The 27,382-nt window shown below is 38.6% G+C and overlaps 1 protein-coding gene across 1 annotated transcript; it reads right to left on the reverse strand.

Moving 5' to 3' along the window:
- LOC146554138 (uncharacterized) lies at window positions 1-27,382 on the reverse strand. The gene is made up of 75 exons (XM_085254603.1): window positions 27,245-27,382; window positions 27,071-27,132; window positions 26,934-26,972; window positions 26,564-26,588; window positions 24,507-24,575; window positions 24,339-24,428; window positions 24,187-24,255; window positions 23,966-24,061; window positions 23,735-23,821; window positions 23,507-23,608; window positions 22,056-22,121; window positions 21,861-21,950; window positions 21,687-21,773; window positions 21,515-21,604; window positions 21,295-21,384; window positions 21,123-21,185; window positions 20,934-20,987; window positions 20,766-20,828; window positions 20,617-20,685; window positions 20,421-20,504; window positions 20,139-20,225; window positions 19,345-19,428; window positions 19,206-19,274; window positions 19,050-19,124; window positions 18,851-18,967; window positions 18,669-18,758; window positions 18,439-18,501; window positions 18,282-18,344; window positions 18,138-18,206; window positions 17,942-18,025; window positions 17,756-17,842; window positions 17,248-17,331; window positions 17,089-17,157; window positions 16,859-16,948; window positions 16,517-16,606; window positions 16,344-16,433; window positions 16,198-16,260; window positions 15,756-15,815; window positions 15,600-15,668; window positions 12,330-12,413; window positions 12,083-12,169; window positions 11,918-12,001; window positions 11,746-11,814; window positions 11,585-11,674; window positions 11,454-11,504; window positions 11,271-11,360; window positions 11,092-11,181; window positions 10,929-11,000; window positions 10,733-10,795; window positions 9,548-9,610; window positions 9,391-9,459; window positions 9,197-9,280; window positions 9,011-9,097; window positions 7,847-7,930; window positions 7,688-7,756; window positions 7,458-7,547; window positions 7,116-7,205; window positions 6,943-7,032; window positions 6,797-6,859; window positions 6,355-6,414; window positions 6,199-6,267; window positions 5,268-5,351; window positions 5,033-5,119; window positions 4,868-4,951; window positions 4,689-4,757; window positions 4,353-4,442; window positions 4,172-4,261; window positions 3,997-4,086; window positions 3,816-3,905; window positions 3,656-3,724; window positions 3,472-3,534; window positions 1,668-1,730; window positions 1,429-1,575; window positions 1,152-1,199; window positions 1-898 (listed from the first exon to the last, which is right to left on the reverse strand). Exons 1-75 carry the CDS (start codon window positions 27,318-27,320, stop codon window positions 342-344), a joined length of 6,303 nt encoding a protein of 2,100 aa, XP_085110729.1. The 5' UTR covers window positions 27,321-27,382; the 3' UTR covers window positions 1-341.

Here is a 27,382-nt window from a genome sequence, read left to right on the forward strand (position 1 = left end):
TATTTTAGTAATGAATTTTATTAATAGGCACCTGCTGAGACACTCAGGGACACCTTACATAGAATCAAATATCAAAATCACAGTATTGATAAAAATAACAGCTGGTAAAAACCATAGAGTTAACAGCATGATTCAAATCAAAGAGAGTAGGCAGACTTAAGGTTGGCTTTAAAGACAGGGAGAGAATGTTGCAAGCATGGTATATTTGTTTTACTGTCTGAAGCATTTAATAGCAACAGTAGCAGAAATATGTGCACTTATTCTTCAGTTATTATTTTATTTCCCATACTCGTAAATGTCACACATTTTGACATGGGTGCGGACAGAACTTCTCGTGACCCTTATTTTATCCAGTCAGTTGCTCCAGGAGTAATTAAAACTACTGGATTTGGAGCGCTGCCATCTTCTACACAGAAATTGACAAATGGATAAATTTTTCCTGTGAAGTGCTGACCTACAAAAGAATACATATGAGTTCTGGACCCTGAATCATAAAACGAGATGGTTCCCTTTTTGTAATCTAGCAGGATACCCAGGGTAACTGGTTGTATCTCAGTAGGAATGGGAACCGTTCTCCTCTGCTCTATAGCTCTGTACTGACCCTGTTTGTCCAGGACTATAGTCCAGTAATCATTGTTTGGATTGAAGGGTATTGATCCCTTTCTTCGAGAAGATTCACTGGTCATCCCAAGGTGGTAACAGGTCTTTCCAGCTACTGAAACCTCCCAGTAATGCTTGCCAGATGAGAAGCCAGTGGCACCTAGGGCCCCCAGAATCACATCAAACCGTCTTGGATTGTTGGGGACGTCTTGTATAAAATCTGCAGTGGACATCTCGGTTTCATCATCAGATAAAACTATTCTTGGGTGCGCTGTGTCTGGATCGAAGGTCATCTTTGCTGTTAAAAGAAACACCATCTGAAATCAGCATGCAGTGAAACAACCCTGATAACACAGATGGCATAATTTAACCTTAATGTGAAAAATGTAAGGGTGTGCTTTAAAGTTATATAGACGTTTTCACACAACAGGCTGTTGTATGCAGCGTGAGTAGTCGTGTATTTTTTTTCATGGCATCTGTGCAGCTTTATTAGCTTTAAACAAAAGTGCAAAGAAAAAGAAAAAAGAAACAAACTTTCGTGTGTGACTCACAGGTATGGATGGTATTTTCTTCTATATGACCTAGTTCCCTTTGAAGCCCTGAGGGCAGAGTAAGAAGAGAATGTCTGTCAGAGGATTTTGTGTCATAACAGTTTACTCTTTGTATGTTTCTGGGCTAAACTAGAAGTTCTACAATTTCCTGAGGTTTGTTTTTCTCAGCTTGCAGGTCTAACAAGAAGATTAAATTATCCAATTAAGAATCTCACATTCACTACTACCCACTTTCCCATATTATACTGAATCTGCTCATTCTGTGGCTTGAACATACTGTCAATATTATTCTGCAGTTTGTTATTCTCCCTGTTCTGTCTTTGTAACTCCTGCTCCAACTGGTTGAGCTTGGCATCCTTCTGATGTAGCTCCTGCAGCTGGCGGTCTGCATCATCATGGCACTGCTGCAAATCTCTTCGCAAGTCTGTTTGATGAAATACATACTTCAGAACCTCAAGGAGTGCATCTGTACAATATATCCACACAATAATAATGTGGTCACATTGGGAATCTTACCTTCACACTCCTCTGGCAGTTGAGAGCAGCACATCTTCAGCTCTGTGACTTCCTGCTTTAGGTCTGACAGAGGGAGAGAGATTAAACATGAACCAGCTAAATGAGAGTCACATTTGGATAGTTTTGGATGTTTTGAGAAGTGCATTTATTTGTCCTTGTTTAATTTTAGATGAAAAGATGTCAGAAAGTAAAGTCTATTTATTAAGCACTTTTCATAGACAGACAGTCGCAACATGCTCCAAAGAAAGTACACTCTCTGTCAGTTCCAAGGTTTGATGTTTCCAGACATAAAGAAAATCTGGTTCTTATCATACCAGACAGAAATTAAGTAAATACAACCTCAGATGGACAAAAAGTAGTTCAAAAACAAGAAGCAGTGTGTGGAAAATGAACTACACCATTAGTGAACTACACCACTCTTTCAATGATGAGGATGTAACATCCTGGACAGGGAGGAACGGTGATTTGAGCGTGGAGTCAAGGAGGCCATTTAAGTGAAAAGGGAAAATCATCTCTGAATCGAGAAGGGGGCCTAAGGGTACATCTTTTGCCATCTTACAATGCTGTGATTGCAGCCATTCCCCAACTCTCTGTGAATGGGACTCATGGCCATTGGTCAGTGGTCTTTGATCAGTGGTGGTTGATCAATGGTCATGAGAATTTGCATAATTAAGATTAAGGAACTGACCTCCCAGCCCATTGTTCCTCAGTGGGCTGGTTTCAGTCATTATGCAAATGTACTGTTTATAAGATTGGGGAAACCTGCAGTCAGCTGAGACTGAAGAAGTCACTTGGATGAGTGACGAAACGTTTCTCCCACTAAAAAAAAACAAACAAAAAACGCCACATCCAGATGAACAGAATCAACTTTGGGAGAACTACACCCTTATTGCTTCCATAGGAATTAGGAGGGTAAGTGGCAGGGTTGAAAGGCCATTTCCAAAAAAAAAAAAAGTCCCTAATTCTACAGTGAGAGAATCGCGAAAGTGGAAAATATTCAAGACAGTGGCTAGGATATTGCAGCAAATTTACCATGCTATACTCAGAGAAACTGGGGCAAAAAGTGCTACATCTGAGACTCTATAAGCCTCAGTTCACATGTTAAATGTTAAAGTTCATGACAGTAAAACTAGAAAAAGACCGAAAAAGTTGTTTGGAGAAGACTCAAGTGAGAGAGTTTTATTGTGAAATACGGGACAGCCTGATAATCTGTCTAAGGGCCGAGAACAGAGTATCGTTACTGCCGAGCGTAGTAAGAGTTATCAAGGTTAACGTTCATTCACCAGCTATAAAAGCCCCTATTTGTTTACTGCAGCCACAGGACCCGGGCACCTCACAGTCACTGAGTCACTCATAAATGCATCTGTTTTTCCATACAGTGCTTCTGCCTTTTGGTTTAGGTTTTGTTAGGTAAACAATGACGGTGTAATATATCATGTTTTGCAGTTCATCTGTGCTTGTATTTAAGACCCAATACTTTCTTTTTACACTGACTGATTGTATTGCCACTAGCTAGTTAGCTTAACATAAAGACTGCAAAAAAAGGGAAAACAGCTTGCCCGCCTCTATTTCTGCTCAGCAATTTGTCTAATCCATACATGACAAACATCGAGTTAGAAAATAGTCGAGTACATAACAAGTAGAGAAAGCCAGGTTAGCTGTTGCCCATAATTTTCAGTTCCTGTTAGCTAAATGAATGCATTATACTATAAGAGTTAAACAGATGTTTAAATCCAACCCTGATACATGTTTGCGACAAAATATCAAATTAATTTTGTGACTACCTGCAATATAAAATACAAACCTTTGTTTGCAGCTTCAAGTTTTTTATTCTTTGTTTCTTGTGTTTTTAGTTTCTTCTCCACGTCTGACAAAGAAAGTAAAAAAGTACTTTTAAACAGGATTTAAGATCAAGCAGAAATGTGTTGCAGGTCTTCAAAATATTAATGAGATTGACTCTACATGCACTAAATTGTTAAATGACTGACCTTTGATTTTGTCAGATGTCTGCGTTTCAGCCTCTTTTAGTTTCGCCCTCAGATCAGCAATCTCCATCACTAGTGGAAATACAAAAAACTGGAATATTATATCGTACTAAAAGGACATGAACAGCATGACACCAAAAAGCAAATTCAACAATATTCATACCATATTTAAAATTCTCTGCATCTATATGCTCAAGTTGACTTTCAGTGTCATCCAGCTGCCTCTCTTTCAACTTTAGTTTCCTTTGAAGGTCTGAAAATGCGTCGAGATTAATAAACACAACCATTAGCTTAAAATACAGGTTACTTCATGCAAAATATAGATTTCAAAGTTTGTTCTGTACCTGCAAGGCTCTTAGTATGAGCCTCTTTGAGGGCTGCTATGTTATTTTCCAGTGGTTTAATTTGCTCGTGAAGCTCCATAATCTGAGCAGCTAAAACAAAACACAAACATTATGGACTCTGATGCTGTTTGATATTTCATCCTTGTTGCTGACTGAACCAGAGCAAAATACTTACACAGATTAGCAATATTTATATCTTTTCTATCCAGCAGGTCTGTCTTTTGTTGTATCTCATTCCTGATGGCCTCCAGTTGATCTTCCAGATCTACAAAAACAGGCAAAAGTGATGTTTTACGTCCTTAAAATATCTGTAGTATTACTATGATCACATCTGAGGAAAGCCCACTGCATCCCACCTTTAATTTGTGCTTCTTGTGTCTCATTCTTCCTGTTTTGTTGCTTCTTCAGTCTTGCTATTTCATCTTGCTGATTCAAGATCTGAAATGCTATTAAAAAAGAAAATCATCTTCATGCATGATCAGTGCATCCAGGTAAGGAAATCCCCGAAAAATTAAGTCTGTTCATCCGGACGTAGCGTTTTCAGTGGGAGAAATGTTCCGTCACTTGAAAACACTCACTGAAAGCACTACATTCAGATAAACAGACTTTTTGTGATAAACATACATGTGCATACATATTAAAGACAAAGAAGAAGAGAGCGAGGGAAGTATTTTATTCTGACTGTTACTCACTCAGCTTAATATTTTCATTCTGTTCATCTTTAATTCCCTCTATCAAAGAATTGAGCTCTTCTTGACGTGCTGGAGGAAAAAAGATGAGGAATGACTTTTTTTTTCCCACCGAATGCATGTATTTTATTTTTTAAGAAGTCATTGCTTTACACTATGTGCAGGTAAGATATGTCACTCACCTTTAATCTTCTCGTCATCTCTATCATTTTCAGCCACAGTGACCAGTTTCTCGATTTCTGTTTGTAGTGCAATAATCTGCAGAACTGAAAGAAGGTTGGAACACTGATAAGTATTTGTACCTCAGTTAGTAATCTGGATTCTTTCAGCAGGTTGTTTGTACTCACGTCGTTGTGGTTGAGTACTTCTCTCTTTCAGCTCTTTTGTTAGTTTGTCCAGCTCCTCGTTCTTTTCATCTATGGCTTTTTGGAGCTCTGCAGAACAGACAAAACTTTGTTATGAGTAAATGTAAATATTTATTTAGCTAATATTAAAGCTGTACAACAACCCTTTAATGTACACCATGTGAATACTGGACCCCAGTAGCGCTGCTTACTTGACTTGACAATGAAACACACTCACCATCAACCTTGGATTTGGACACAGAGTTGTTCATTTGTGCTTTCAGTTGCTCCACTTGCTGAGTTAATGTAGAAATTTGTAGAGCTGAAAGAATCAGTCAGAATAAACATCAGCGTTCACTGTTCTCATCTAAGACACATGAAAATGTGCACAACATCTGCGAATAGTAAAACATTGAGAATGTGGAGAAAGAAATCATGGCAATATATTTTTTTTGACATATTAAGATATATTCAGATATTTTAATATTCAGATAGTATGATGTCATCATATCACATAGCAACCACCCAGTAAAGGGCTAAAAAGTTCCTTTTCTTATCAATTATGCTCCTATAAAAACATAAATGTATTTTTATTGCACAACATTAACATCTAGTTTAAATTCAAAAAGTCTGATTGACACCATCCTATTGCAAAAACCTAGCAAGTGGCTAAAAATGACATTTTTTGCCTTTATGCACCTACATGCACCTCCTTTTATTTGGATATTATCTTATTATGAGGCAGCTAGTTTTATTTATATTCACAAAGTTGAATTACACATGCCTACCAACCACCTAGGACCTTGTGAGATTACCCCAACCCCCAATGTGATTAAGTATATCAATCAGCCAGCTGCACAAATAGGCCAAACACTACAGTGGCACTACTGTAGCGTGGGCATGCCATGTAGTAGTAATTATAATAAATAATGCAGTACATTTGCAGCTCTTGCTTGACCATGAGTGACTCAGGCGTTCCCCTAATAACTACAAAATTGCATCATCATGAATTAAACCTTTTTTGTTGAAGGTGATAAAAAGTTAAGTAAAATATGATTTACAGCTTCTAAAATCTTCACTTTTAAATCAATATCATAGGAAAAAAAATGAATATATTATGATGAATTTGACAGCTTAGAAAGTTTTTTATTCAGAGATTCAACACTCACCAAGTGAAGTAACAGAGCTCGATTTGGACTGCAGCTCCTTGATTTTGTCATTCAGGTTTTGCTGCAGATCTGCACAGAGACATTTATTATGGGTGCTGATCACAGACAACAGTTTTCTGTATTTAGCAAGAACAGCAAGTCAAAGATTACACTCACCTGTAATTTTCTGCTTATCATCTGAACATCTTTCTGTCTCGTTCAGTTTTTCCTGCAAGTCTAAGAGAAAGGTTACATTACTAAGCAATAGTCTAGGCATTATTTTTTGATACAGGTCAGCATGAAAGCTCATATTGTTATATTTTGTTGGCTTTCAGTGGGTTTTGACTATGAGTTTGTAAAACTATTAATTCCAGGTTTCTCCAATAATTCAGTTCAGTTCACTTTTATTTATACAGTGCCAAATCACAACAACAGTTGCCTCAAGGCGCTGTGCTTTGGTGACAGAGGGAAGGAAAAACTCCCTTTTAACAGGAACAAATCTCTGGCAGAACCAGGGAGGGGCAGCAATCTGCGGAGACCGGCCGAAACTTGCAAGCATCTTAAAATCAACTTAATCCTTCTTGTTGCAGAAACTTAAACATGCCACGGATGAACTTACCGAGGATCACTTCCTGATCACGAGAATGCTCCAACTCTTTAACCTTCAGTTGTTTTCTGAGATCTAACAAAATGTAAAGTTAGCTTCAGGTGAAGAAGGTATCAGAGGTGATACTTGCTTTTAGAGAGCAAAAGAAAAATACTTACTAGAAATTGTAGCAGCACTTTCTTTATCCTCAGCTGTCTTAACTTTTTCAAGGTTTTCAAGTTGGCTTTGCAGATCAGTGATGTTCAAAACTGAGGAACAGAGGAAGAAAGAATCAAAGCAGAACTTTTTTCCTTCATCATTTCTGCAGACACTGCAGTCTTTCTTGACTTACTCAGGTTGGCATTTTCCTGGTTCTTCTGTTTCAGCTCATTGACATGTTTCTCCAGCTCTCCCTTCTTGGCTGCAAGCTCATTTGTGATCTCTGAGGTCATTTTAAAGAAGTTAAAACAGGTTTATTGGTCAGACACGAGAGATCATCGTACACGTTTTGTACTGTGAATTACAAAAGCTACCAAGTTTCTTTATCTCTCACACTTATTTTGTTTTTTCTACAAGGATGGGGAAAACTAAAACTCTCACTTGCCCCACATCTGACTCCTCTGTGCTTCTGCCTGCTCACTTGTATTTGTCACACTCTTATCACTAGAGGAAAAGCACAATGGGAGATACTTACCAGTTAGCTTACTGGTTTGTAGAGTCTCGCGGTTTGACAGCAGATTCTGCAGGTGCTTCACCTGACTCTGCAGATTCAGGATTTTCAGTGCTAAAGCACAAAGAAACAAAAAGAGTAGTTTGCTATAAGACATGCTGTGAGAGAATTACTTCATGAGAGGGAAAAAGGCAAAAAGAAAGAAAATTCAACTTGTCAGTGAACCTTTGTGCTCACAGTTACTTCATACTCACTCAGTTTGGTGTTATCTCCATCACTGCTGCCTATTTGAGCCATGAGTGTGTCTATTCTGTTTTGTAGCGCTGCAAAAAACAGTGAATTGTATTAATAACATTTAGTCACCTACTATGACTTTGTGTCACCCTCAATCAGCACCTTAAACCTTAAAGTACCTTTTATCCGGTCACCAGCTGTCCCATTCACATCCTTGTTCTGCAGGTCCCATATCTCATTCTGGAGCTCAATGATTTGTAAAACTGAAACAAACAAACATCTGATGAATGACAGGTAAGGTTTGGTTGTGAAATGTTCCTTTTTGACAAAGTTTATAGTTAGGGCTGGATCAAATGACTCTGAGCAGTTACACTGCAACATGCTGAAGCTGCTAGTGTTTCATCTTCACTAACCCGAATCACCTTTTTGCTCTCTGTGCTTATATCCCACTTTGCATTTAATGATTAGTTATTGTTCTGTCTCCCTCTCCTTATCCTCATCCGGTAATGGCAGATGATTTCCCCTCTGCCTGATTCAGCCAGGGGTTTCTTCCTGTTAAAAGGAAGTTTTTCCTTTCCACCATCACCAAGTGCTGTTTTCTGATTGTTCATATACTGTGCTTACACAGTATTTTGAGACAGATGCGACAGGTGAGCAAATTCTTTATGAAACCATTAAAAAGTATCCCAGTTTTTCAACTGTGATGCTTCTTAAGACACAGCAGTTAACATGTCCAAACCAAGGGACTACATGTATTTTCAGTCAGGATGGGTAAATAATGGCATCGTGTGGGAGCTGAAGAACAATAAATTTATTTTTAAAGCAAAGGTAAGTGCTATATAGCTAGCTTAAACAAAGTACCATGCGTAAATCTTATGTTTTGTTGACCTGGACATTTACAGTGTAGAGCCAGAAAAGTTCTAGTAGTATTAATATGTCATATTATTGTCATAATATAACATTAAAGTTAACAAAGTAGTTTTCCAGTGTCAGGTAAATCATTCCTCTTAAATGACTGCCAATGACAGTCCGGATTTCAGTGGAGAAGCAGGGATTTGTGTGATTTGGACTGTGAGGTGTGGTTAGGAGAGGTGTGCTCATGTTTTGCTGCATTTTGGCTAAGTTAAATTTGAAGATAATCAAAGGATGGCTGGAGGTCAAAGGGCCACTGTACTGTTTTGTCCAACAGGTGGGCATGTCCCAGTAGCTCTGACATCACATGGAAACTATGGTTTGGACCAAATGTTGTCAATTGCCCCCAGAGGCTTAGTGTTGCAATAATAGGCAGCGGGTTGTCAGACTGTTTAAACAGTGTTGATCACAGAGTACAGCAGTGCACTCACCCACTCTCGGGTTGGCAAGCAATTCCTCCATTTCTGCAGTCTTAGTAATCAGTTCATCTTGCTTCTTCTCCAGTTGCATCTGCAGCTCTGTGGGGAATCAGAGAGAAACAGATATATGACTTGAGGTCATATTTGTTTCACATTTTTCCTCCAGGAAGTGTGCTGACTATGACAGCTGATACTCACGTGAGATGATTTCTGGATCTTTTGAGTTTGAGATCTGCTCCTTCAAAGCCCTCACTTCAGCCTTCATGTTGATCACATTCAGGACTAACAGAGACAAACGTGAGCAGATATGACGGCACAGATTAGTTCTGAAATATAATGTGAGGATGTGAGCAAAAAAAAAAAAAGAGAGACTTTAACTGCACCGCACTCACGCAGAGCAGTTTTGAAGTCTTTCGTTTTGTTCAGTTCTGCAATCTTATCTTCAACTTCAGTCTTCAGCTCTGATTAAAAAAAGAAAAAAAGAAAAAACAGTCATATCAAAAACTCAGGCTCAGAAACTTTCAGGTTGAAGTCAGATTTACAACTTACGGTTTCGTTGTTGCTCGAGTCCAGAGCACTCTTGAGTCTTTAATTGCAGTTTTTTCTCCAACTCTGAATCAAAAGAAACAAACAACTAAAATTGGATCTCTGCACAAAACTCTTTAATATGATGGATATATTCAGAAAAAAAACCCTGATTTGTGTCTTTGTCTTTTTAAAAAAGAGATCTGGAGGACTTACTCAAAACAAATTAAAAGGACTGAAAGCGCCTTTTCCATTAGTCTCTACTGGGATGGGCTCGCCATGACTGCAGGTAATTAAGCTAATGGAAAACTCTGAAAACCGTGGCAAGTTGATCCGAGTAGATACCGGTACTATAAGGGGCTAAAGATTATGTTGTAAATTTTTATCTCAAGATATAAAATGCTATATAATGTGAATGTTAGCTTACCATAAAGATTGGAAAGAAGGGGAAACAGCTAGCCTCCCTAAAGCTAACTACATGAATCCTAAAGACAAATTAACATGTTTTACTTTTTGTTTAATCTACAGCAAAAGCCTTGCAAAGGAATTACATGTCACACTTATTCTGCTCATGTTCAACAATTACTGTAATCCATATGTGCCAAACAGAGTTGGAAAATAGAAGTAAGCAGATAAATCCAGGCGAGCTGTTGCTCATTAAGAGGATGTGTATTGTTAGCTTAGCCACTGAAGCTAATTTAAGGAAGTCAGACTTGAATTTTGAAATGAAATTATACCAAACTTTTTTTTAGAGAATTTGGCTATATTCCATTCAACACAGTGCAAATGGCTTGTAACTGAAAAACTAAAATGTACAAAAATGGTCCCAGGGCCTCAGAAGGGTTTTAATTGTAGTCTGTGTGCTAAGCTAAGCTAATGAGCTGTTGCATTATACTATAAGAGTTAAATAATAATAATGGATTGGATTTATATAGCGCTTTTCAAGTCACCCAAAGCGCTTTACAATGCCACTATTCATTCACTCACTGGTAGAGGCAAGCTACAGTTGTAGCCACAGCTGCCCTGGGGCAGACTGACAGAAGCGAGGCTGCCATATCGTGCCATCTGCCACTCTGGCCAACACTAGTAGGCGTAAAGTGTCTTGCCCAAGGACACAACGACCAGGACAGAGAACCCGGAGATCGAACCGGCGACCTTCCGGTTACAGATACGCTTCCCACGGTCGCCCAACAAAAATAAAATACAAACCTTTGTTTGCAGCTTCAAGTTTTTTATTCTCAGCTTCTTGTGTTTTTAGTTTCTTCTCCACGTCTGACAAAGAAAGTAAAAAAGTACTTTTAAACAGGATTTAAGATCAAGCAGAAATGTGTTGCAGGTCTTCAAAATATTTATGAGACTGACTCTACATGCACTAAATTGTTAAATGACTGCAAAAATCTCAAACCTTTGATTTTTTTGTCAGATGTCTGCGTCACCGCCTTTTTCAGTTTCACCCTCAGATCAGCAATCTCCATCACTAGTGGAAATACAAAAAACTGGAATATTATATCGTACTAAAAGGACATGAACAGCATGACACCAAAAAGCAAATTCAACAATATTCATACCATATTTAAAATTCTCTGCATCTATATGCTCAAGTTGACTTTCAGTGTCATCCAGCTGCCTCTCTTTCAACTTTAGTCTCCTTTGAAGGTCTGAAAGTGAGTTGAGATTAATAAACACAACCATTAGCTTAATATACAGGTTACTTCATGCAATATACATTTCAAAGTTTGTTCTGTACCTGCAAGGCTCTCAGTATGAGCCTCTTTGAGGGCTGCTATGTTATCTTCCAGTTCTTTAATTTGCACTTCAAGCTCCATAATCTGAGCAGCTAAAACAAAACACAAACGTTATGGACTCGGATGCTGTTTGATATTTCACTCCTTGTTGCTGACTGAACCAGAACTCATGACTGAACTCATACCACTTCTTGTGTTTCTCTGATTTCTCATGGCCTCCAGTTGATTCTCCAGATCTACAAAAATAGGCAAAAGTGATGTTTTATGTCCTTAAATATTTGTAGTATTACTATGATCGCATTTGAGGAGAGCCCACCTTTAATTTTTGCTTCTTGTGCCTGATTCTTCTTTTCTTCTTCCTTCTTCAGTCTTGCTATTTCAGCTTGCTGATTCAAGATCTGAAATGCTACAAAAAAGGTTTATGCATATATAACAAGAAGAGAGTGAGGGAAGTATTTTATTCTGACTGTTACTCACTCAGCTTAACGTTTTCACCCTGTTCATCTTTAACTCCATCAATCAAATAAGTGAGCTTTCCTTGAAGTACTGGGAAAAAAAGATGATTTTTTCAAGAAGAAAAGACAAAACAGAAATGATCCTATTTTTGCTTTACACTTGTTACTTTACGCAGGTAAGATATGTCACTCACCTTTAATCTTCTCGTCATCTCTATCATTTTCCGCCACAGTGTCCAGTTTCTCGATTTCTGTTTGCAGTGCAATAATCTGCAGAACTGAAAGAAGGTTGGAACACTTATAAGTATTTGTACTTGAGTAAGTAATCTGGATTCTTTCAGCAGGTTGTTTGTACTCACGTCTACGTGGTTGAGTGCTTCTCTCTTTCAGCTCTTTTGTTAGTTTGTCCAGCTCCTCGTTCTTTTCATCTATGGCTTTTTGGAGCTCTGCAGATCAGACAAAACTTTGTTTGGGGGGGATTTATGCGTAAATGTAAATATTTATTTAGCTAATATTAAAGCTGTACAACAACCCTTTAATGTACACCATGTGAATACTGGACCCCAGTAGCGCTGCTTACTTGACTTGACAATGAAACACACTCACCATCAACCTTGGATTTGGACACAGAGTTGTTCATTTGTGCTTTCAGTTGCTCCACTTGCTGAGTTAATGTAGAAATTTGTAGAGCTGAAAGAATCAGTCAGAATAAACATCAGCGTTCACTGTTCTCATCTAAGACACATGAAAATGTGCACAACATCTGTGCATGTGCCCAATGTAAGTTGTGTTTTTAGCAAAGGCTCTGATTTTAACAACTATGATCCATATAAGAAATTTTGTGAATACCAGCTAGGACACTTTCTATTTGGACAGGCTGAGCATGGGGCAAATTAGCTGGATCACCTGCTGAGGCATGTGTGTGTCCAGAGGTGGCCTATCAGCTGTCTAAACACCTATTAAAAGGAAGCTAGCTGGATACTGGAGGAGAGAGGCCCCAGATATAAGGAGGAACGCGCGAAGGCCAGGAGAAAAAGAGGGACCCGCTGGTTGATCGTGGGGGTGCGGTGCCTCATCTGGAGACGGACCAGTCAGCATGACATGGCAACCCAGTCCCGACAGCAGGAACGGCGACAGTAGGAGACAACGTGTGTGATTAGTAGCAGGGGAGAGGTATACCTCTGCCTACATTTGTGAGTAGTGTCTCCACTGTCATTCACTGGGTGCAGCCGTGTTGGCAGAGGGTTGCCATGGCTATAAGCCAGGGCCGCTTCCGGGACGATGGTTCTAGCACGCAAGTGGAGCCGCGGTGGTATCGAGCGACGGACGCCAGTGTGTGATGGGCCCAGTGAGAGGACGAGAGGGGGATAGACCCATATGTAAAAGATATATATAAATCTTATAAAGTTTGCATCTGTCTTGTGTGAAACTTGTATGAAAAGCATACAAGAGTAAAAACAGATGTAAGATCCCTTGAAAAATTATATAAATGAAACTTGTATGTTTTGGATACTTACTAAAACAATATATGAAAGTGGCCACTTTCATGAGTAAATCTTATAAGCCTTATATGATTCACTATATGAAGTAGGCCACATCTTATGCAAGTCTTTTATAAGTTTTTACTATTTCTTTTCCATATGGGGAGGCTCCTCCCCGTCAGCCTGGGACGAGGCTGGCGTGGACCCCCCTCCGCAAAGGGAATTTCTGTCCAGCTCATGAACACCTAACAAACATTCATCCTGGACTGTGGACAGTTACATCAGGGAACCGGATGGGATTTTAGTGCATGCAGAGAATTATATTTTTAGCAGTTTTTGAAGTGGGTTTTTTTTTATTCCTGGGGGATTTTAGTATATTAATAACATTTTATTGTATACTTTTTTCTTATTAGTATTTGGGTTGTTTTATTCCTACTGTCCGTCTCGGGAATAAACTGTTTCTGATCAGGCCTGCTTCATCATTGTGCCCGGGGTTTCTGATTCGCTCCCCCCCCTGTATTTAAAAGAACCATCCTCTTTAGTATGACATTCTTGCTCACCGGCTTTAGTGTCTACATTACATCTCTCTCAGGTTGGCTTCACCACAAACTCATTAACTGTGAGGAAGTATAATAAAACACTGAGAGTGTGATGAAACAAGTCAGGGAGACAGTTTATATTAGTGACACATCATTAAAACCTTTTTTTTTTTAATATATTAAAATGCTCTGTCTGTGTGTTTGTTTCTTTGACTGCAAACTAGACCATCTGGAACTAAGCATTAAAAATTAGCATACAAATACATCTCAAGCTCCTGAAGGTTCTAACTTATCAGATATTTTGGCCTCATCATATTGCCAATCAACCACCTAGCAAAGGACTTATGTGTCCCTTTCTTTGCAATTATGCACCTGTAAGACCACATAAAAGCATTTTTATTACACAACATTAAAATCTGCAAACAACCCTGCAATGGGCTAAAATGACCTGTTTTTAGGTTTTATGCAGCTTTAACACCTTGTGAAAACATCCTTATTTCCATTCCAGAATAATAGCATGTCTCTATAATAATTGCACAAATGCCGTCATATCAATCATTAACATCTATATATGTTTTTAAAGAAAACATTCAAATTATTTGGATTTCCATATGTATTATATTTCTTCCATTTCCCACCCCAATATCACGTTTTCCATTTGCATTTGTTTCACCTGCCTCTTTCTGTGTATGTCACCCGTACGTCACTCAGAGGTCATGAAAATTTGTTCAAGTCACCACTACACGAGGAATGAATAATTAGAAATAAAATCCTTAAAAATCAGCATGAGCAGACAATGGTAATGCTGAAGACATTTGACCATGAGGACTGCAGGAACCATAGCACCATTACTGCTAAATATTATGAAAAACTACATTTTTAGTTTAAAATGTTTTGTGGCTGTTGTTAATCATTCCTGCTGTAGTGTACATTGTATATTACAATTTGGATCTTACATTTTTTTGACCAAAGATATCAATACATTTTCTATACTCCTTAAGTCTCTCTTTTAAAGCTACAGTTTTCACGTGTACGTTTTTGTGATAGTCAGGGGCCATGCCAATATTACAGTAGTCCACGTAAATGTCAAACCCAAGCTTTACAGGTCAGGTTTTGTTTGTTTTTAAAACTGAACGTACTATGTACACCGAATAATCATCCAACTCATCATCTCAAAACAATGTAAGAGCTTACTTTTTTACTTAATAATTTAGGGCAACTTATTCATTGACTATGTTGTCTCCAAAGAATACAAATATCATTTTTAATGGTATATTATGTTTATATTTTTTTTGCTCTTTGTAAGAATTTTTTAGAAACCAAATATGACTATATAGTCACATAACAAAAATGTTAAGAATGATGAGAAACTAACCACACATCTCTGTGCCATACATGAGCAAAGCAAAAAGCACGTTAGCATTATTTAGCCACAGAGCTGAATTAGGCATGCCTGCCAACCACCAAGCATTAAAAGAGAAAACTTTGCTCAATATGATTATATCTGTTGGCCAAGTGCACAAACATGGCAAACATTAATATAGCACTATCATTGTGTACTATTAGGCATGCACCACTAATGATGATACACAATGCAGTAAATATCTTGGTGTTATTCTTATGGTCTTTCAGGGTTTTTAATCAGTAAATATACCTACATGTATCATGATGTATTATTTATTATTGTCCTGTAATGTATCAAGTGTTGCAACACTGTGAGCTTCTTAACGGCTTCTAATATCTTCCCTTTTAAAATAATTTCACCGAGATCAGAAATAAATTGGTTAAATATGATCAACTGGATGGTGGAAGATGGAGCATATTAATACAGTACAGCTAACAGATTCAACACTCACCAAGTGAAGTAACAGAGCTCGATTTGGACTGCAGCTCCTTGATTTTGTCATTCAGGTTTTGCTGCAGATCTGCACAGAGACATTTATTATGGGTGCTGATCACAGACAACAGTTTTCTATATTGAGAAAGAACAGCAAGTCAAAGATTACACTCACCTGTAATTGTCTGCTCATAATCTGAACAGCTTTCTGTCTCGTTCAGTTTTTCCTGCAAGTCTAAGAGAAAGGTTACATTACTAAGCAATAGTCTAGGCATTATTTTTTGATACAGGTCAGCATGAAAGCTCATATTGTTATATTTTGTTGGCTTTCAGTGGGTTTTGACTATGAGTTTGTAAAACTATTAATTCCAGGTTTCTCCAATAATTCAGTTCAGTTCACTTTTATTTATACAGTGCCAAATCACAACAACAGTTGCCTCAAGGCGCTGTGCTTTGGTGACAGAGGGAAGGAAAAACTCCCTTTTAACAGGAACAAATCTCTGGCAGAACCAGGGAGGGGCAGCAATCTGCGGAGACCGGCCGAAACTTGCAAGCATCTTAAAATCAACTTAATCCTTCTTGTTGCAGAAACTTAAACATGCCACGGATGAACTTACCGAGGATCACTTCCTGATCACGAGAATGCTCCAACTCTTTAACCTTCAGTTGTTTTCTGAGATCTAACAAAATGTAAAGTTAGCTTCAGGTGAAGAAGGTATCAGAGGTGATACTTGCTTTTAGAGATCAAAAGAAAAATACTTACTAGAAATTGTAGCAGCACTTTCTTTATCCTCAGCTGTCTTAACTTTTTCAAGGTTTTCAAGTTGGCTTTGCAGATCAGTGATGTTCAAAACTGAGGAACAGAGGAAGAAAGAATCAAAGCAGAACTTTTTTCCTTCATCATTTCTGCAGACACTGCAGTCTTTCTTGACTTACTCAGGTTGGCATTTTCCTGGTTCTTCTGTTTCAGCTCATTGACATGTTTCTCCAGCTCTCCCTTCTTGGCTGCAAGCTCATTTGTGATCTCTGAGGTCATTTTAAAGAAGTTAAAACAGGTTTATTGGTCAGACACGAGAGATCATCGTACACGTTTTGTACTGTGAATTACAAAAGCTACCAAGTTTCTTTATCTCTCACACTTATTTTGTTTTTTCTACAAGGATGGGGAAAACTAAAACTCTCACTTGCCCCACATCTGACTCCTCTGTGCTTCTGCCTGCTCACTTGTATTTGTCACACTCTTATCACTAGAGGAAAAGCACAATGGGAGATACTTACCAGTTAGCTCACTGGTTTGTTGAGATTCGCGGTTTGACAGCAGATTCTGCAGGTGCTTCACCTGACTCTGCAGATTCAGGATTTTCAGTGCTAAAGCACAAAGAAGCAAAAAGAGTAGTTTGCTATAAGACATGCTGTGAGAGAATTACTTCATGAGAGGGAAAAAGGTAAAAAGAAAGAAAATTCAACTTGTCAGTGAACCTTTGTGCTCACAGTTACTTCATACTCACTCAGTTTGGTGTTATCTCCATCACTGCTGCCTATTTGAGCCATGAGTGTGTCTATTCTGTTTTGTAGCGCTGCAAAAAACAGTGAATTGTATTAATAACATTTAGTCATCTACTATGACTTTGTGTCACCCTCAATCAGCACCTTAAACCTTAAAGTACCTTTTATCCGGTCACCAGCTGTCCCATTCACATCCTTGTTCTGCAGGTCCCATATCTCATTCTGGAGCTCAATGATTTGTAAAACTGAAACAAACAAACATCTGATGAATGACAGGTAAGGTTTGGTTGTGTCATTTAGAGGGATATTTTAAATGGAAATGTGTGTCAGTGCAACCAAATTGCAAAAACATGACAGAAACACATTCTTTTCCCAGTATGATGGTGATTTTACAAATCTTAGCTTCTTCTAAAATTATGCAAAGTTACACCCATCAAGATCATTTGTTCTTTAACACCATGCAGACATTAAGCTAACTGATTTATAGGCCTTTTCCAAGTAGAGAAGGTCCCCATGTGAAAAGTATCCACTGCACAGAACGCACAGAGCAGGAAATCCTGGCCCCCAAATGTTGTCAATTGCCCCCAGAGGCTTAGTATTGCAATAATAGGCAGCGGGTTGTCAGACTGTTTAAACAGTGTTGATCACAGAGTACAGCAGTGCACTCACCCACTCTCGGGTTGGCAAGCAATTCCTCCATTTCTGCAGTCTTAGTAATCAGTTCATCTTGCTTCTTCTCCAGTTGCATCTGCAGCTCTGTGGGGAATCAGAGAGAAACAGATATATGACTTGAGGTCATATTTGTTTCACATTTTTCCTCCAGGAAGTGTGCTGACTATGACAGCTGATACTCACGTGAGATGATTTCTGGATCTTTTGAGTTTGAGATCTGCTCCTTCAAAGCCCTCACTTCAGCCTTCATGTTGATCACATTCAGGACTAACAGAGACAAACGTGAGCAGATATGACGGCACAGATTAGTTCTGAAATATAATGTGAGGATGTGAGCAAAAAAAAAAAAAAGGAGAGACTTTAACTGCACCGCACTCACGCAGAGCAGTTTTGAAGTCTTTTGTCTTGTTCAGTTCTGCAATCTTATCTTCAACTTCAGTCTTCAGCTCTGACAAAAAATAAATCAGTCACATCAAAACTCAGTCTCAGACACTCTGAGGTCAAAGTCAGATTCGCAACTTACGGTTTCGTTGTTGCTCGAGTCCAGAGCACTCATGTGTCTTTAACAGCAGTTGCCTCTCCAACTCTGCTCAGTGAAAAAGGAAATCCAAGTTAACAAAAACTGTCTCTGACACAAACTGTTAGTTATGGATCTATTCAGAAAAACAAAATCAACTCACCTGCGAATTTATCCTTCATAAGAGCATATTCCCTGTTTTTGTTTTGAAGAAACATCTGAAGGACTTTAAAAGAAAAGAAATGGACTGAAACACTATGGTGCAAATTAGCAACATGAACATCCTGCAGCAAACAGCTTTCGATCTCAGGCATGTGGCATGAATGTTGTTCCGTTCGCTCTATGAAAGCCCATTTTGCTTGAAGTGATACAGTGATTGTAGGACATACTTACGAGTTAATGTTAAAGAGGATTCTGCGTTATCGTCACGATTTTCTCTTTCAATTCTTTTGAGATGTTTGTAGAATTCAGCGATAACCAGAACTACAGAAAATACAAAAGTCAGGGTGTACAGAATTATGTTTTAGGCTACTTCACAACAATCAAGATTGATCCAAGTGTTTTTCTGGACTTACTTAATCTGGCATTAGCCGGATTCTTGTTATTCAGCTCATTGATATATTTCTGTAGCTCGGCTCTCTTCAGTGTAAGCTTATCTGTTAGAGTGTTCCTTATGATCACCATGCTTGGAGCTGAAAGTGACACACATGTCAAGTTGCTACAGTAACATTATGACACTCTATGCTAACATGAGGTCTTGGGTGAGATACTTACAGTTTGAATTGTAAGTTTGTGACAGCAGCGTCTCCAGGTGCTCCAGCTGACTTTGCAGACTGATGATTTTCAGAACTGAAAAAAAGGTTAAAAAAAATGTAGCTGACTGCAAAAGATACGACTGCAGAGAGTTTTAGAGTTTCTCACAAGACTCACTCAGTTTTGTGTTTTCACCGGCTCTGTTGTTGATTTCATCGATGAAGCCGTCAAGTCTGTCCTGTAAGTCTGAGGAAAAGGAAAGTATGTATTTAGATTATATTTTGCAGGTTCTATCTTGACTTTAAACAACACTAACCCTCTTCTCGATCGCTTGTGGTTCCATTGGTGGCTTTGTTCCGAAGGGTCCATAACTCATGTTGCAGTTCAAGGATCTTTAAAACTAAAGCAAAGCAACGTGCAGTCTTTAAGTTAGAAAATGAATCTTACTGCAACAATGTCTACCAATTTTTTGCTTTTTGTAAGCAACTCAGAATCTCATTGGTTCCCTTCTTTCCCTGTGCCACTCCAACAAGTCTCTACTTTACACTCTTTTGAACTAATGATTGATAAAACATAAACCCCCAAAACATCCAGCATATCAAGCAAAGCCTCTCACAACATTATTCTTTCACTCTGCTGTTAATTCATTTTCTTTAATCTTGGTTTTTGCAGGTTTACATGTGACCTGAGTTAGATTTAACCATAAAAGCCATGATATGTGACAGTCCAGGTCTCATCTGTATTCAGTTTGTGTTTGACTAGCTTGTGATTTAATAGCACGACAGCTGAAAGCACAAGGACCTAGCAGGGCGACTATTGGTGGATTTGTCTAAAACAAGGATCAGAAAGTCGTCGTGCATTTCAGCCGTTTATTAGCAGCTTCACATTAAATGATTATACTTTACAATCCTTAACTCTGCTGGCCACTAGAAAGGAAGCAGTTTAAGGTTCTTCCACACTAGTTTTCCCTTTAAAACTGGATGTTATGTCCCTTTTTAATATGCACTTTATGTACATAACTGTGAATGTCAGTTTGAGTTTAGCTTAAAAACAATGGTTAGCGTTCAAACAATAATTCTGGTTCACATAAAGTAAAGTCAAGAAACTCACTTGCTCCTGGGCTAGAAGTCAGACGTTCTATGTCTGCAATTCCTGAGCTCAGTTCTTCTTGTTTTCTCTCCAGTTGTTTCCGTAGCTCTGTTGGACAGAAATAGGGGTTATTAAGAGATGTTAAAAATATCAGAGAAATTCCCAGTTTTCCCAAGGAAAATGTAAAGATGTAATTTAATTGTCTCAAGCGCAAAACTGTTTAAAAATTGCTTTAAAAAAATCCACTTAATTAATAGAATAAAAACAAAGGTATGGTATATATCTGTGGCCTCTGTCCCTCACCGGAGGTCAAGTCTTTGTCTTCTGAGAGAGAGATCTGATCCTTCAAAGCCTTGAGTTCATCATGCAGGCTCATCAGCTTTACAACTGGAGCAGAAAGCAACAGAAACATCACTACACAGATTACAAATTCAACACAACGAGATTACAAGCCGAGCGAGAGACACCGCTGGACACTGCGTACGGCAACGTGACTCACTGAGAGCTGGTTGGAAGTCCTCGGTTCTCTTCAGTTCAGCAATCTTGCGGTCAAAGTCGATCTTCACCTCTAACAGAAACGAGACACATGCTTTAAAATCAAGCAGGAATAATCAGAGGTTGTAGCTGAAAGCCATTTTAAAAACTTACGCTCATATCTTTTCACAAATTTGGAATCTAATTCAGTCTTCAGTCGCAGTTTCCTCTGCAGCTCTTTTGTATAAAAGGATAAAATCAGGTACTTGAAGCTCTTATCAGACAGTTTTCAAAATTTCTAAAAAAACAAAACAAAAAACAAACTACACACCGAGCACTCACCTCTTATTTTGGCCTGAGCTTCGATGTATTCTTTTTCTGTAACTCCACGCACAGCTGCAGATTTAAAGTATCATAATGTAAGATCGCAATCTTAATGTCAAGGATTAAGAAAGTATTCTCTGCTCAGAAAACAAATGATGTTAAATGTTTTTCTGAATTTAACACTAAAGTTAGTGCAGGTGGACTTACTGGTGGGCTGGCCTGTCAGGTGCTGCTTTTTCATTTCTTCTATTAGGCTGATGACTTGCACGACTGTTCAAAGACAAAGAAAACACCATTGTCTTGAGTGTTGGGCCTTAGCAGCACATTTATACGTGGTGAGGTTGGTGAGGTGATCATTCCGCCTCTCCTTTATACTTACTCTGCTGTGCCTTAACATACTCCACTGCTTCCAGTTGCCTCTGTAAAACGTCATGCCTTTGCTTCTCTCTGTCCAACAAAACGCGGAACCCTAGGATGAATAAACAGCTATTAATGTTTCTACTGCAATTAGCAGATCATTTGGTAGTTCCAAATAAGACAAGTACATATGTGACTTGACTTCGTAGTGTAAAGTTTCAAAGATTTGTGCTGCCATTTACCTTGAATTTGGGAATCAGTGATGTTTTTGGCGTTTCTCATCAGCTGGTCAAAATGTAGCACCTCGGCCTGCACTCTCATAATTTGCAAGGCTGTCGAAAGAATCAAGAGGGTGTCGAGTTGATGGCGCAATAACTACACAAAGGACGTGCTCGACGCTGAATGTTCACTTACTTAGTTCCTTGTTGTTCTCGTCATCTTTCAGCTGTATAATCAGCTTTCTGAGGAGAGCAGTCTTTTGCATCCATTGCTTCCTGGCATCTGAATTTAAAAAAATTAAATAAATAAAGTAAAAAAAAGAATAAACGTGTGCTGCTCCACAAAGGAGAGACGGGATCTACAACTCACCAGCGGCGAAGGTTTTGGATTTCTCAATAGCATCGATGATCATCCTCTTCAACTCTGCAATCTTCGTGCGCACATAAATCAGCTCCAGCACTGGACAGCCAGCAGAGAACGAAGTGTTGGGAAATGTTGAAAGACAAGCCTTTAACGTTATTACTCACACAAGAAATGCAGGCCTGTTTAGAAAGATTCACTTACAATTAGCAGAGTAGCCACCTCCTTTTTCTTGCAGCAGAACGATCTTCCTGTTGAGCTGTTCTTTCACTGAGCAGCAGAAGAAAATGGTCAGGATACAGAAATATAATAACATAATAAAATGAAAGAAGATGACCTTTTCTCCCAGTTTAGCATTATATTAATCTGAAATCTAAATAATTATTAAATATTTCATAACACCTATTGTAAATTCCTTAAGATTCTTTTTTTTTTTTACGGAATATGCAGCCATGCATTAGATCAATTTCAGCAACCATCACTTCTTTGCTCCATTTTGTCCTGAGCAACCAAAAAGTTACCAAAAAACTAAATGGATTTCATATAACAGTGTGTTATGCAACCTTCACGCAGAAACCGACTGTGACCAAGAAAGAAGGAAGTGGGAGACCACAGTGCACAGCTATGCATATTTAGGAGTTAAAATGGTACCACAGGAAAAAAGCCACACTTGAGCTGTGGCTTCAAAAATGAACCAACTCCCAGAGATTGGGACACTTTGATGACACTTCTGCTGCATCTTTTTTTCCAAAGAGGTAGCCATCAGCTCCAGATCAATATGTTTGAATTACTACAGATACCAGACACAACCCTTTATCTCAACTTGGAGCTAGTACTAGAAATACTCTACGTTGTAACCCCATAATGCGAGGTTTATATCCTCTCCTGGATCTTTTGCGTGGGGGTAAATGTATTAGCCACTAACCACAGTGCCACTCGCTACAGTAGCTACATTACAGCATTAAAAAGCATAGTTTCAGGTGCTGCTTTAGTTTAGTGTAGTTGACTGGGTGACCACTTGCTACAAGGCCAAATAAAGTTGCTCACCTTCAACTCTGTACCCAAGGCCTCTTGTTGTCTAACAAATGTTAGCCTGAACCTTCCTGCTGTTATACTGCAATGGGCCTAGCTTCACTCATGTTTTTTTTAAAATTCTTTGTGTTTATACACTACTTTGCATTTAATGACGAGTTATTATTAATCTATGGACCCATCTCCAACCAGTCACGGCAGACGGCTGCCCCTTCCTGAGCCTGGTTCTATTAAAAGGGAGTTTTTTCTTCCCACTATCGCCAAGTGCTTGCTCATAAGGGGTTATTTGATTGTTGGGGTTTTCTCGCTATTATTGTACTGGAATATGCTCTTTGTTATTTACAACATGTCTGATGTTATATGAAGACAAACACTTTTTCATGAATAACTGACATTTAAAGGGTAAGAACTTTTACGTTTTAATTGCAATTTATTTAGACAAAATACTAAGCTGTTGTTAGCAGCACTAATAGAGAATGTGAAATGAAGTTTAAAAAATTAGCTACCAAGGAATGGTATAGTTACTGAACAATGTGTCAATTTTTCTGCCTGAACTGTGGACAAGCAATTTTCACATAATAAGCAAAAGTTTTTGTAGTTAAATCAAAGAGCCCGCAGTTTACCCAGAGTCATGCCAATTGAACTCCCAGAGTTTGGTTTTCCCCCTCTTGTTTCTGCCTCTTGTAAATCCCAGAGCTGATTCTGCAGGGAGATTATCTGAAGTACTAAAAGAAGAGAAAAAAAAAAAGAAAGCAATGAGCCATTTCCTTCTGCTTATATATGCATTCGCACAACACCAGCGCCTTCGGTTGACCTTCCGTTCCTCAAATGTGGTTCAAAAATACACTTACTGAGAGTTGCATTTGAAAGGCTTTCTTCAGCTTCCTGTATCTGATCTTTGAGTTCAGCCGTCGTCTTGTCCAGCTCTTTCTGCAGCTCTGCAGGAAACCAGTTTAGAAATGAAACATCTTCATTCAGTTTCTGTGGCTCCAACCAGAAGAATAGCGCTCAAGTGGAGGCAAATTCAAACATTTCTCAGTACTGCAAGATAAGCACATCATGCTAACGATAAAATAGCTCACCTGCGATTTCGTCTGCAGTTCTGTTAGAATTAGTAGCAAGCTTGATCTTCTCCTGCAAAGTGCTCACCTCCCCGGTGAGTGTCATTATTTTAAAAACTGAAAGAAAGAAAACACTTTTACATAAAAGCTGAACTGTGCAGCGTCATATGATTAAAATTTAATTAATTATGATTAAATCGTGACCTGTGCGAGAGATTTTACTGTATTTCCAAAAAACTTACGGAGAAGTGTGTCACCATCAAGCTTCTCCAGCACCTGCTTCATTTTGAGCTGCAGATTGGGTTGGTACGCTGTCAGGAAATCACACATGCATTTTAACTTTTGCTGATATAAATTGTTTCCAACTGTTACATATGTGCAAGGAAAGGCTTACTGCCAGATGTAGACGATGCTGTTGACATGCATGCAGCAAGTTCCACTTTCAGCTGTATGACCTCTGTCCTCAGCCCAAAGGCCTCGTCACCTGTAAGAAAGTGTACAGGTTGCAACAAACCAAAGCAAAAGTAGGCCTACTTAAACTCTTCGCTGGATGTATGCTCACCGAGTTGGTTGTAACGGTGATTCGCCTGCTGAAGTTTCCTTTGTAACACCTCCAAAGTTTCTTTCATACCTGATAAGGAAATGTTAGGGTGACACGAATGAGGACCCACACACACAGCTTTCACCTTAATTGTTCGGTACTTTTCACCAACACTGTCCCAGCTTTGCAGCTGCCACCCACACACAACACCCCACCATCTTTTATAGGGGAGACATGATCAGATGATGGAGCTCAGGTGTGTGTCAGCCTCCCCTGACACCGTAACCTGAACCCACTGCTCCACCCCTCCCCTGCAGCTGAGCCACAAACCCCACCCTGCCACTGTTAGCAATGCCACATATTAAAGCAGCAAGATAAACAGTCTCACTGCTCACCCACTGTTTGAAACTAAGTATTTCAGCTCCTCCCCTCCTGTCTCTTTAAGACTAATTTCTTCTGACTGGCTGCGCTTTGCAAACAGAAGATTTGAACAGAAGGTAAGTAGCGCATGTCTGCTCACAGCCAGAGCTCCACCTGAGAAGGCCAAATGTGGGCAACTGGCTAAAACAGAGGGCTTAGAGCAGTCTGAAGTTTTTGGCTCATTTGAAATAACTTCTCTATAACCTGACCTCTTTTTTTTTTTCTTACTTTGACCATGTTTAATGTATTAAATATGTATGTATTGATTGATTGAATCAAACACAAATTTTTTATGTAAATTTAAGAAGTTCATCCAATATCCTTAAAAGTTGCAGAGGTAATATAACAACAACAACAACAACAACAACAACAATAATAATAATAATAATAAGCAGACATCTGCCAAGGCAGCTCACTTTCTGTGCAGTATTTACTCTTAAGGGAAATTGTATTGTATTTTATATATATTTAATTTCTTTGTACTTTTTAAATGTACTTTAAGAAGTTAGTAGCGCAGTAAAAACAAGAGCAACGTGCAGCCTTTTGTTATTCGCCCTGCTGAAACCCATTTTAATATACTCGACATGATTCTGTTTATAATTAGTTTTACACAATTATATATTATATATAGTTACTTATAATTATTTTTTTATGTGGCTATAGCATGTGTGCAACATTAATTTCAGTAAAATTTGTTTAAATATTTAGTAAATAAATATCAAGTGGAAAAGAGCTTTTGCACACGAGTTGATTTTGTTTTCAAAAAAGTATTCGGGAACATTGTACTTGTATTCAAATGGTTATAACCTGTTAAAAATCCCCATACTGGGGTGGCTGTAGCTCAGGTGGCAGAGCAGGTCAGCCACTAACCAGAAGGTCGGTGGTTCGATCCCAGGCTGCCTCCTGGCTGCATGCCAAATATCCTTGGGCAAGATACTAACCCCGTGTTTGCCTACTGGTGGTGGTCAGAGGGCCCCGTGGCGCCAGTGTCCGGCAGCCTCGCCTCTGTCAGTGCGCCCCAGGGCAGCTGTGGCTACAATGTAGCTTGCCGTCACCAGTGCGTGAATGTGTGTGTGAATGACTGAATGTAGTGTAAAGCGCTTTGGGGTCCTTAGGGACTGAGTAAAGCACTATACAAATGCAGGCCATTTACCATACTGTATATCATTTCCTACACGCCTATAGAAAGTAGTAAGTAGTAAGAAACCTAGTTTTAAAGAGCTCTATATAGGAATATTATCAAGTCAATCTATTGACCTTAAAGTTGGGGTTAGAGGTCAAATGTGACAGGAGGTAAACATTTAAATGTAAGATTTTAGATTTAGTTTTTCAAATCTTTATTTATCTGACTAATAATGTAGAGACAACACTAAGACACTCGCTCAGCTAAATACTGGCATCACATTTTGAATCTGTGCAATGCACGCTCAATAATCCAGTTATTAAATCCCAGAAACTTGGTTCTGTTCATGTGGATGCAGCATATTCAGTGGGAAACATTTTTTACATCACTTATCCGAGTGATTTGGACGTCGCTTGGATGAGTGAATAAAACATTCCAGATTAGCAGAAGCAGCTTACTGGGAACATGTTTTTGGATTGTAGTGTATTGTTAAATAAAATAGATGTAAAAAAAATAAAAAATAAAAATCACTTACCGGTGCAAGTTTTGATGACAATTGACTGTAATAAAACATTTGATCTTAGATCAGATGAAGATAATATAACAAGTTTCTTATATCTATCGTAAGTAAGTAAGTAAGTAAAACTTTATTTATATAGCACCTTTCTAGATAAAAGATCACAAAGTGCTTCACACAAGGATAACAAAGCATAAAACAAAACAGATGACAGTTAACAAACAGCAATTCTAAAAAGATGTGTTTTTAGTTGTTTTTTGAAAGAAGCTACTGAGCACAGAGATCTTATGCTCAGTGGGAGATACAGATATACTAAAACTTTTATTGATCACAATATTTATAGAGATAAATCACATGATGTAATAACTATTTAATAATTACTACTTACCGTCACATTTACAGGGCTGTTTTGAAAGTCAGTGGATAGCTAAGGTAAATGCACAAGAAGAAATGTATCATTAGTAGTAGCAGCCAAACTTCTGCTCATCTCTAAACATTTGCTAAGTCACATTTTCTGGGACTTACAAGGATCCTGGAAAGGATTGCGTCCAAGTCGGGATTCCCAGTTCTGACCAACCTGTTGTGGCCTGAAATAAACGAGAAAACATAAATATTTACTTTTTTGTTGTTGTTACAGGTATTTGTTTAATTCAACCCCTATTAACTGACAATAAAAAGGACGATATTATTTCCCCCTACCAGCTCTGGGATCAGAAGTGCAGAGTACACAGGTGAAGAGGAGCGGAATCCAAATGAATTGAGAACCACCAGCCATGGTTTTTCCTTCCAAAACCTTCCTCTGCTGTCAGCAGCAGTCAGCGGGCCTTTTATAAGACT

The sequence above is a fragment of the Mchenga conophoros genome, linkage group LG18, assembly GCF_057382185.1.
Source record: "Mchenga conophoros isolate Kocher_MC1m ecotype Shallow Benthic linkage group LG18, M_conophoros_male_GT1.1, whole genome shotgun sequence".
NCBI classification, from domain to species: domain Eukaryota; kingdom Metazoa; phylum Chordata; class Actinopteri; order Cichliformes; family Cichlidae; genus Mchenga; species Mchenga conophoros.